The sequence below is a fragment of the Lactuca virosa genome, chromosome 2, assembly GCF_052849685.1.
Source record: "Lactuca virosa cultivar CGN04683 chromosome 2, Lactuca_virosa_CGN04683_v6, whole genome shotgun sequence".
Taxonomy (NCBI): domain Eukaryota; kingdom Viridiplantae; phylum Streptophyta; class Magnoliopsida; order Asterales; family Asteraceae; genus Lactuca; species Lactuca virosa.
Window position 1 is genome coordinate 224,426,739 of NC_136427.1, and position 11,741 is coordinate 224,438,479.

At 36.6% G+C, this 11,741-nt stretch overlaps 1 protein-coding gene across 1 annotated transcript; it reads left to right on the plus strand.

The window, feature by feature from the left end:
- Positions 1–500: 500 nt before the first annotated feature.
- Positions 501–2,988, plus strand: LOC145160296 (Ribonuclease III family protein). The gene is made up of 5 exons (XM_079079435.1): positions 501–1,477; positions 1,657–1,861; positions 2,015–2,215; positions 2,288–2,374; positions 2,443–2,988. The coding sequence occupies exons 1-5, from the start codon at positions 669–671 to the stop codon at positions 2,758–2,760; spliced, it is 1,620 nt and encodes a 539-aa protein (XP_078935561.1). The 5' UTR covers positions 501–668; the 3' UTR covers positions 2,761–2,988.
- The last annotated feature ends 8,753 nt before the right edge of the window (positions 2,989–11,741 follow it).

The following is an 11,741-nucleotide window of genomic DNA, read 5'->3' on the forward strand; positions in this document are numbered from 1 at the left end:
GTTTTGTTTATGAATGAAATGGTGGATAATTATGGCTTTCACTAATGATTTAAAAATGAAATTTTCGGTCCGTATTTTTGGGGTGTTACACTTATATTTTCTGAAATGTATATATTAAGACTTTGAGATTGGTGAACTCTAGATAGCCATAAATGCTATGTAATTCATTCTTAAGGGTTTGTTGGTTACTGACCCTTAGATTATACTAAAAAAAAAATAGTATAGTGTTTTATAATGGTTTGAAAAATATATATTGGGTTTTCTGATATCACAAAGATTAAATTAGAATTTTTAAGAAAATATAGAAGTTCTAATAAAAGATAATATAATATATATATTTTTTAAATTTAATAATTTTCTTAGGATTTTACATATCTCAAATTCTCCATGACTTTTTAATATTATCCAAAACAATAGAATATAAAGCAATCATTTTTGGGCCAAAAACAGCCAAGGTGAGCCCAGCCCGTATATGCAAATATCTTCACACATACACACAAGAAATGAACACTCGGTAAAACCTTATCCACCCCCAAAACCCCAAGGAAACCTCCATTATCGACCATCATGTTTCCCCGAGTTTTGAATTCAATCTCTCGACGATCTTGATTGCTTATTAACGTAATTCAAAACTCGATACTCGATACCTCCTTCTGAATCCTTAGCAGATGGAGCTTTCTTCTCCATTAGTACCCTCAAGTTCAAACATCTTTCACCGGACCCATGACCTCTCTTTCTCCTCCTCCATTTCACCTTTCCCAGTCAAAACCCACTTCCAAAAACTCAAATTCCGAAAACCCATTTCTAACCCCGCCATTTTCGCCGTCGTGGACTCCCAGGAGAAACAGGAACAACTCCCTCAAAACAGCCCACAAAGACTTCTCAAAGAGCTCTCCCAACGCAAGCAATTCGTATCTCCTAAGAGAAGAGTACCCCCGAAGCGATTTATCCTCAAACCCCCATTAGACGACGCAAAATTAGCTCAAAGGTTCCTCAACAGCCCTCAATTGTCGCTAAAGCAATTCCCATTACTCAGCTCTTGTTTACCATCAATGAAATTGAACAATGCTGATAAAACATGGATAGATGAGTATTTGCTTGAGGCAAAACAGGCTCTTGGGTACCCTTTGGAACCATCTGAGAATTACGGAGATGATAACCCAGCTAAGCAATTCGATACGTTATTGTATTTGGCTTTTGGGCATCCGCATTGTGAGAGAACGAATGCGAGACACGTGAGATCTGGGCATTCCCGATTAGGGTTTTTGGGACAGTTTGTTCTTGAAATGGCGTTGGCTGAGTTTTTCTTGCAGAGGTATCCAAGGGAGTCACCAGGTCCAATGAGGGAAAGAGTGTATGCTTTGATTGGGAAGAAATATTTGCCCAAATGGGTTAAAGCTGCTAGCTTGCATAACTTGATTTTCCAGTTTGATGACATGGATAAGCTTCTTAGAAAAGAGCGAGAACCACCAGTGAAGTAAGTCCTTCAATTTTTGCCATAACTTATTATATCTGAAGCTATCATACTTAGGGAAAATTGGTGAGGGTGTGAGATTGAATAATGTGAATCATATTCATATAATCAATTGCAATTTGATTGAAGTGATAGTGCCCTAACATTGAATCTAAACTAAAAGATTACAATTTTATTTACAGGTCAGTAGTTTGGGCTTTATTTGGAGCAATTTATCTGTGTTTTGGTATGCCAGAAGTTTATCGTGTACTCTTTGAAGTATTTGGAATGGACCCTGAAGATGAAGAATGTCAGCCTAAATTAAGAAGACAACTTGAAGATGTTGACTTTGTCTCTGCTGAATTTGAAGGAAAAAAACTCACTTGGCAAGAAGTCGCTGCTTACAAGGCAACTTTTTTTTTTTTTTACTTTTAATATACCTCACAAGTGTACATCCATGATTATGGGTTCATATATGAATTCTAAAAGTACTTGGTTTGACCTAAAAAGTCAAAACAATTTCTTTCCACAGCTCATATTTGTATCATTTACATTTTACAGCCTCCTGAAGATGCTCTTTTTGCTCATCCAAGGCTATTCAGGGCTTGTGTGCCACCTGGAATGCATAGATTCAGGGGAAATATATGGGATTATGATTCTAGACCTCAAGTTATGAACACATTAGGGTATCCTTTACAAGTTAAAGATAGAATCCCAGAAATTACTAATGCCAGAAACATCGAACTTGGCCTCGGATTACAGGTGAAAATTTATCATCTCTCTGTTTTCATTATATATATACATTATTCTAATATATCATTTTTCAAAATCCAGCTTGCTTTCTTGCACCCTTCAAAGCACAAGTTTGAACATCCTAGGTTTTGCTTTGAACGACTTGAATACGTTGGCCAAAAGATACAGGTACTGTCATTGTCAGTCTGTCACTGTCACTGTCAGTGACGTATTTGAGAATGTTGTTGATGTTGCAGGATCTTGTAATGGCGGAGAGGCTGCTGATAAAGCATATAGATGCTCCGGGAAGGTGGTTGCAGGAGAAGCACAGGCGACTTCTTTTGAACAAGTTTTGTGGGAAGTATTTGAGGGAAAAACACCTTCACAGGTTCATAATTTACAGTGAGGAAGTTCAAGATTCTTATGAACATAACAGGAGGCTCAGGAATCCGGCCACCACCTCGGTTCAACAAGCCATTCATGGACTATCATACACTGTTTATGGGAAACCGGATGTTAGACGCCTCATGTTTGAGCTTTTTGACTTTGAACAAAGTCAACCTAAAGCCGTATGATTCATGTTCATGTTCATGTTTGTTCTTGATGATGTACATATGTCTATGTGTCATGGTGGTTGTTTTGTTACACACTTTTACATGTAAGATTAATGTACCATTTGTTGGACAAAGTAACCATATGGAATGTATAAGTAGAAAAAAGTGGTGGTGGGGTCTACATCAAAGGCAAAATGGGATTTTTGAAAAATACATGAATAATTTATTGAGAAATTAAATATTTTGCTACATTTTATTCCTACTTATCCTACTATCATATCAAATGTTGAAAATGTATCACATTTAATTACATATTTAATGAAATTAATAATCATTTAATTCACTTGTCACCATTTGATATGGTAGGAGGACAAATAGGAATAAAATGTAGGAGGATATTTAATTTCTCTAATTTATTAGAGATTTAGATCAAGTATCTTAATGTTTCGATCGACATAAAGTTTTATCTAATAATGTTCTAAAATGTGTTCAAGTTTTGCTCAAAAAATGATGTTTTATTGTTTGATCTGACTTTTATCATTATGTGTGTGCAACAATTGAGAATTTTCCGTCATTAATTGTTACTAAGAGTTAGGTTTAACTCAAAGACAAAAACTTCTCATATTGAAAGATAATATGGAAAGTTGAATCGAAAATAAAGTAATCAAAAAGTTAAAATGGTTAGCGTATTTGAAAAATACACAACCTAATGATCCCAAAAATTAAAAGCGTTCAAAAAATCTAACTCTGATTGAAAAAGTTATGACTTATGACGAATAGAAACCAACCACATTAATAACGTTATTGACGTCAAAAATAGCAAAAAGAGAACGGTTGGCTTCGGCTAACACTACAAAAAGAAAATTCGTAATAAAGTATTAGATAAGAACTTGAGAAGAAAGAAAGGCAAAAACGAAAGTCGTATTAAAGAGATATAATTTTTATAAAATATAAAAATGTGGTAAAAATGAAAGTTAAAATTAGAAGATGCAATCTAAAGGAAAGTTGTAGTTTTAGGAAAAACTAGACAAATATATAAAGAGGGTAAAAAACAAAGTTCATATGAAGAAAATATGAATTTTTAAAAAGAATCGAAGGGTGTGCGTCAATGTGCGCACCATGCTCGTCACGCACATCTGACCCCAGATTCGTCGGAGATTTGGAAACATGGACCACCAGAAATGTGACACGTGACAAGATTAGGATGGGTCACGAAGCGAGTGCACGCCGCACAACAGAGTGTCCGACGCGCACCATCACTATAAATAGAGGTGCTTGCTTCCTGGTTTTTCATCTCAAACCAACCTCCAAACTCTCTCTCTCTACTTCAATGCCCTCCCGATGGCAAAAAAACTCTGGTTGTAACAGTTCGAGCGCTCCTCGATACGCTATTAGTGTGAGTTCACGATCCCTATTTTACTGTTTTAAATGTTTTCAGGAGCGGAATACGTGATTAACAAATAATTTTATAAAAATATTTATCCTATAAAGATTAAGTCATTTTATTATATGCAGGATGTCTTATGATAGTATAACCGTAGATATTATGACTAGATTTAAGTTATGATATGTGTCTAAAATATATGATGCCCGATAATCTAAGAGTAGGTAATACCTAGATATTATAATAGTCAAATCTATATGAAACTTTAAGTACCTAGGAGTTATGTTAAACAAGATTTGGGATATGCATTGTACTTAATTGTTACGATTCCCAAATATCATGTTAAAATAACCATAATTAGGTTATATATATATATATATATATATATATATATATATATATATATATATATATATATATATATATATATATATATATATATATCAGATAATTATGAGATCATAAATATAATTATCAAATACATATATATACGATAATATATATATATATATATATACACACACACACACACACACACACTAGCCGTTTACCCGCACCAAGCGACGGGTGCGAATAGTTTCTTTCGGAAATTATTTTTATTCGAAATATGTATGATTGGACACCCAACTTTCACACAAAGGTAATGAAAAAATACACCCCTAAACAGTGAAATCTAATTTGTTATGGAAGATGATAACTTATACCTTGAAAACTAACCCATGTTCTTTAAGTCAAGATTAAAAAAACAAAAAAATAAAATAAAAAATAAAAAGATACCTGTCAGCCTGTCATTAAATGAATATATTTTGGCATTCCAGTCCGATGACTGATTGGGTCGAGGCATTCCAGTCCGATGATTGATTAGGCCGGGGGTAATCTAGCCCGATGGTTGTAGGCCCGAGGATATTCCAGTCCGATGACTTATGGGACCTACCATGCATGATTGTATATGTTATGATTGTGTGTGGTACTTTGGGGGAACTCACTAAACTTTAGCTTACGGTTTTCAGTGTTATGTTTCAGGCACTTCAGATGATCAGGAGAAAGCAAATGTGTGATAGTGCACATCCTTCCAGTTTTTATGATTTTGGATTTTGGGATACTCTGATTGTGATTGTTACTTTTGAGAACAATGTTTTGTGAACAATATATTGTGGTCTTTGGTTGGATTTTTAAAATGAAAATTTTACCTTGATTTTTGGGATGTTACAGTATCGATGATGGTAGCGGTGGTAGGGTAGTAGTGGTTGTGATAATGGTGGGTCGGTGATTGTGGTAGTAGTGGTGGTAGTTGGGGGTGTGTGTTTTAGGGGTTAGGGGTAGGGTGGGAGGGTGACATGAGAGTGGGTGTGTGTTTATATATTAGAAAAAAAATAGAATTAGAAAAAATATGGTGTTGGGTCCAAATTTGGTTTATACTTTGCTTTTCTAGGAAAATGTATTTTTATGTCTAGGACTGTAAACAGCTTGGTGTTTATGGTTGTATATGTGTTTACGGTTGTGTTTACGGCCATGAACAGGTTTACGGCCTTAAACCCGTTCACGACCCATGTCTACTATATATATGGTGAGGAGTGGTGTAAGAGTGTACGGCTGAGAGAAGAGGAGCTTAAGTGTATGAAACTCAAGGTGTTTTAGAGGGAGAATAACTAGTGTGTGTGTGTACTATGTGTATGGAGCATCATTCTATTCATTGAATACATCATAGATTCACTTGTTCTTCTTCTCCTTCTCTTCTATTTTGATCTGACATCATCCGTTTGATTGGGATTCCGCACCATCAAACAGATCTGATTGATACACAAGCAGATTTGGGACTTACAATTGGTATCAGAGCTTGGATTGTATCAATCATTTTTGTCAGATTTGGAGCGTATTTGATCTTATTTTTGAAGGATTTCTGCGTTTTTTTATAGATCTTGGCAAAATAAGGGAGGTTTGTTCGCGTTTTTCATAAAAACGAGTTTTTGATCGAGTTTTGGAGCTACAAAGTCGAAAAAACGCTGTTTTTGGTCGTAACCAGCGAGGGGGTGGCGGCGTGTACGACCAGCAGCTACGGTTTCCGAAGTGTTTGCGGCCAGAAACAGTTTACGGCCCGGAGTTTACGATCATCGGTTTACGGCCTCGGAGTTTACAGTCCGAGGTTCACGGCCAGCCTCGCCTCGGGTTTACGGCTCAGCAGCATCGCACGTGTATGGTCGGGGTTTGCGGTCCTCGCCTCGGATTCGTGGTCAGCCTCGCATAGGGTCCGAAGTTCGCACTGCGTTCATTTAAAAAAAGGGGGAACCAGTTTTTGGGCTACCAGGTTTCGAACCCTAGTCACCCGCATCCACAACAAAGGCGTCTTACCAGTTGGGCTAGACTGCTTGTTGATTTCAACCTTTGCGTTTTAATTCAAAAGGCTTCTCCAGTTCGACTAATTTCGCAAATTTGACACTTTTAGCCCAAAATTCAAATTTCTTTTATTTTTAAATTCTATTTTCTTCCAAAAATTTTAGCTTTTAATTTTTAAATTTCTAAATTGACCTTTGACTTAAAATTTTGACTTTGACTTTCAAGTTTGACCTTTGACCTTAAACTTTGACTTTCTCGTTTAACCTTTAAATTTCCAATTTTAGCTTTTCGGTTTGACTTTTAATTTTGACTTTTTAAGTTTGACTTTTTATGCTTGACTTTTAAGGTTGACTTTTGAGTTTTTAGTCAAAGGGCATATTTTTTATAAAAATGAGTTCCTCAAACATCCCGGTCACTGAAGTTTCATGTTCTCAATCTTGTGAAACTACTATTAAATTTCTTCGTGAACAAATTGAGTTACTAAAAAGGGAAAATGAGGACCTAAAGTACAATGGATATCAACTTAGGAAGGCACAAAAACCCCTAAAAGAACAATTAGAGACCAAAACCAAGGACTTCCGAAAACTACAAGAAGAATATAGCAATAAATGTGCAAACTATAGATATGTAACAGAACAACTTGCAGAGTTAACTGCTGAACTTGACACATTGAAAAATAAGTTTGAAAATGCAGATTTTAATTTCAGAAATTTTGATGTGTCGAGTGAAGTAGTTGCGTCAATGATGGAAAATAGTTTGAGATTTAAAAATAACCAGCAAAAGGGTTTAGGGTATAATAAAGTGCCTCCTCCCTTTAATCACACCTGTCAGTATAACCTTTTGACTGAAGAAGAGATGAACAGAGAGCCACTTCTTAAATATGGATTTGTGTCAAGAGGTAGTATTAATGTTGAAAATACTAATGTTTCTACTTCCCATGCAGATCACTCTTTAAGTCAATCAAAGCAAGCAACCGAAGAGAGTGTGTCTGATAATAAAATTGTATCAAAGTCAGATGACTTAAATTTTTTCGATATATTTGATGATATCTTTGATAATTTTGTCGTGGTTGTGCCAGAAAGTGTTGAGCTGAACGATTCTAATGGTTCTACTTCTTGTGCAGGTAAAGTAACGGAAGATGAGAACAAGGAGAAAACTATTTAACAAACCAATGTATCCTTGAACTCTGAATCTGTTGCTTCGAACTCAGTTGATTCTGATCAACCTGCTGTTGAGAAATACAGGCCACCAAAACAAGCGAAATAGAGTGCCTGTTGCAAGTGTGCTTGTGGGAATAATAAGAGACAAGGCATGGATACGTCACCAGGGGCAGGAAGAAACAACTCCTACGTGAAGAAGCACACTTGCTTTCACTGTGGAACACCTGGACACATTGCCAGAAATTGCCCTAATCGCGCATACATTCCCTATTACGCACAAGGCTGGCAGAAGGTGCCAAGAGGGAGATTCTCCAAAGGAAATCATTCGAGATCACAATCACGAAATGGCGACTGGAATGCCAAGAAGAGCAAGAATTCAACTCCCAAGGCCAATAATCAAAATCCCAAGGTCAAGAAGGGAATGCCGGATAAGAATCCAAGTTCAAGAGATGCTCTTGTGAAGCCAAGACCGGTTAGGTCAGAGTCATCTCGGCGATCAGCTTCAAGTTCAAAAGCAAGAGACAAGGCACCCATCGGATCGAACAAGAAATGAGTTAAACCCAACTACAGATGGGTACCAAAGGTTCAATCTCCCAAATCATCTAATGCGTCTAATATTTCTACATCTTCTGTTTGTGATAAGCAGGATATGTCATGCGAGAGAGTACCTTGAAAATATGAAAAAGGTCAACCTAGTTTCAAAATGTATTGGGTTCCAAATACCAACTGATCCCGCTCTGTGCTGGAGCAGCTATGGAGGCATATCATCAGACTTCGGTTTGTTGGTAGTGGCTGCACCTGGCACATGATAGGAGGTATCTCTCAACTGTACAACATTCAGAACTTTGTTTGAGAGTATGTGTCCTTTGCGGGAAAGGAAGAAAGGAAGGGATCACACATGGGGTTAGTGCTTAATGACATGAAGAATTTTCGGATCTGTTCTGAGATTATGTATGTTGTTCTCAGACCTTCTGGATGCAAATTCAATCGGTGACTTATGGTTTGAGTTTTCTTCTCGATTCTCCTGAGTTTATCTTACACTGTTCCATTTCAAAGACTTTTTTCTTTAATTTCCTTATATGTTTTTCTTTAGTAGGTATTGTTTAGGAAGTGATATGAAGTATAGTGCTAAAGGGAAATTTATGATGCGTGTAATGCACTAAAGTCGAATTGTCTAGACTCTGTATTCAATGTGCTGGTAGGCACAAAGGATTCAAAAGGACTAAACATTGATTGACCATGAAAGGACTTGACTAATATAAACTTATATAGTTTCATTTGGACTAACAATACGACGCTCGGGTAGATTGAGCAGTGAGATAAACACGGGAACCCACGAGATACACTAAATTAATACGCATCTAGAACTGTGGCTTAACTCTTCCTTGATGTACGGACTTATGTCCTTAATTCTGGTTCTGATAGGGCGACTAGGGGGTTTTCTGATAAAGTAGGTCTGTAGGAAATTATTTTATTGCTTTCTATATGTCAGTCATATGTTGCTTCCTTTACGTGATTGGAACATATCCGACCTGGAATGCAACGTATGCAACTCTATCTCTACGCACCTCCTTATCTATGAAATTCTTTCTATCTGTTAGACATATGCTATCTCCTCTGCGTGATTGAAATGATCCGATCTGGAACACAACATATGCAATATTATACCTCTCAATCCCTCTATCCTAGTTAGCCATATGTTGTCCCCGCTGCGTGATTGAAAGAGATCCGACCTGGGACACAACATATGCACCTATTTCTAAATCCGACTTCCTCCTTAATAACTGTTTACTCACCTAAAGTAAGGAGTTCTTTGGAAGTTCTTGATTACCGGGGTATATCAGGAAGTGGGACACATGTTCTAGTACATATAAAATTGAACCATTTAATAGGTTGTCTGTAGATCTTGTTGCTTAATTTAAGTGGACAACAATATCCTTGGTCGTCGTCAGCTAAATGTCCATTTAGGAATATATATCACAATGACTTGTCACTTATAATCTGTCCAAATTGTTAACATCTTTTGTGTTTAAGTGGACTACAATACCGGTGATTGACCAGATCTAGACATGCAGGCGTGTGCTGATAAACGATATTGGATTTCTTGACAACTTTGATCCCAAATATTTTTTTTGTTAAATTTGTTCATAGTTTTCCTCTATGCACAAATTAAGGGGGAGAATTAAAAAAATATCAAAAATCAAACAAAATTTCAAAAATCAAACAAAAATTAGAAAATTAAAAATCCAAAAATAGTGTTGTTTCTGTTTTATTTCTTGTTCAGAAAAATCAAAAATCCAAAAATATTTTTGTTTCCGTTTTGTGTGCTAAATTTTCTTTTAAGTTTTGTTTTGTCTTGAAAAGTGAATTCAGATGTAGATGAGACTCATGGAGACTGTATCGACATTTTCTTAGCCAAAGCTTCATCCGTGATCATCGAAGAATTCTCATTCGAAGGAGCAAGAAATGAAGATTATTCTTTAAACATTCAATCCTTCAACCCCAGAAGCAAGGTGAAGCTGTACTTGAAGATTATGTGACAGATTGCATTGAAGCCTCATCAATTAATTTTCTGCTATTCTTGAACCTGCTGAAGTGATCCAGAAGATTAGATCTCTCTATTGTTCTCTTTGAAGATTCTCAAGCTGAAAGCGCCATCTTTCAAGAATCATTACATCAAGCCTCCTCACCCAACGTGCGTTCAATGCCAAATTCTGAAGAAAAGCCCAAGTGCTCAAGATGAAGTCATTTATTGAAGATTCATCATGTTCATCTTGAAGTTGTGAAGAATTTGAAGATTAATGCTGAAACCAAGCTCCCAATGAAGATTGACAAGAAAATCCAGCTACTTTTTAGGGGGAGCTTGTTGGGTCAATTAGAAAAGAAAGCTATAAACCAAGGGGGAGATTGTTGGGTCTAAATTTGGTTTATACTTTGCTTTTCTAGGAAAATGTATTTTTATGTCTAGGACCGTAAACAACTTGGTGTTTACGGTTGTATATGTGTTTACGGTTGTGTTTACGGTCGTGAACAGGTTTACGGCCGTAAACCCATTCACGGCCCATGTCTACTATATATATGGTGAGGAGTTGCACACCCCAAAACCAAGAACGGCGGAAACGTTCTGGGGTGGAGGACGTCATGTACAGTATCATAACAATGCATAATAGTAAAAACAAGCAACAACATCCATTGCATTAATATAATAATTGTATTACAAGCGTGTTCTGTATAGTTTGTAAGACACCAAAAGTATAATCAAAATAAAAGATGAGTCTTATATGTGCTCCATCTTCTCAAAAGCTTCATCTGTACCTGTCTACTGATGACCTGAGAATACAAGTTATTTTGAAAGCGAGTATCAGCATAAAGCTGGTGAGTTCATAAGTATTTAGTGTCATTGCTTGTATAAAAATGTTAGTAACATTGTAGTGTAGTAATTGATTTCAAATGTTTTGGAAATAGTATACTCCCTAGAAAACCCTATGTTTCCTAGTAAAAAGTAGTCTTCTACGAAGACCCGATTGGTTGTGTGTTTGTTCTTTCGTAAATGCAAGGGTTTTTCCCCAGTGAAAACTATTAGTATAAAAATATAGTTTACTGAAACAAGTATGTGACAAAGTCACAAAGTAATGAAAATACAGACTCCAGGTGGTACTGAATGAACAATACGCCTCGAAAAGCCTAAAGTAACAATATGCAGACTCCAGGCGGTACGCCTCGAAAAGTCCTAAGTAGAATATGTAGACTCCAGGCGATACGCCTCGAAAAGTCCCAAGTAGAAATATGTAGACTCCAGGCGATACGCCTCGAAAAGTCCAAAGTAGAAATATGTAGACTCCAGGCGATACGCCTCGAAAAGTCCAAAGTAGAAATATGTAGACTCCAGGCGATACGCCTCGAAAAGTCCCAAATAGAATATGTAGACTCCAGGCGATACGCCTCGAAAAGTCCATTTTTGCCTTAAATCCTTATTTAGTTAATTTAAGGTTTGAATGTGAACTCGTATGTAACCATGCTGATCGACGGCTGAATAACTGATGACCCTCCAGGTCGCACGTAGTATGGTGACATTTTGTCACCCCTGGGCCTTAACGGCTCGGACTGTAGCTAGCAGTCAGGAT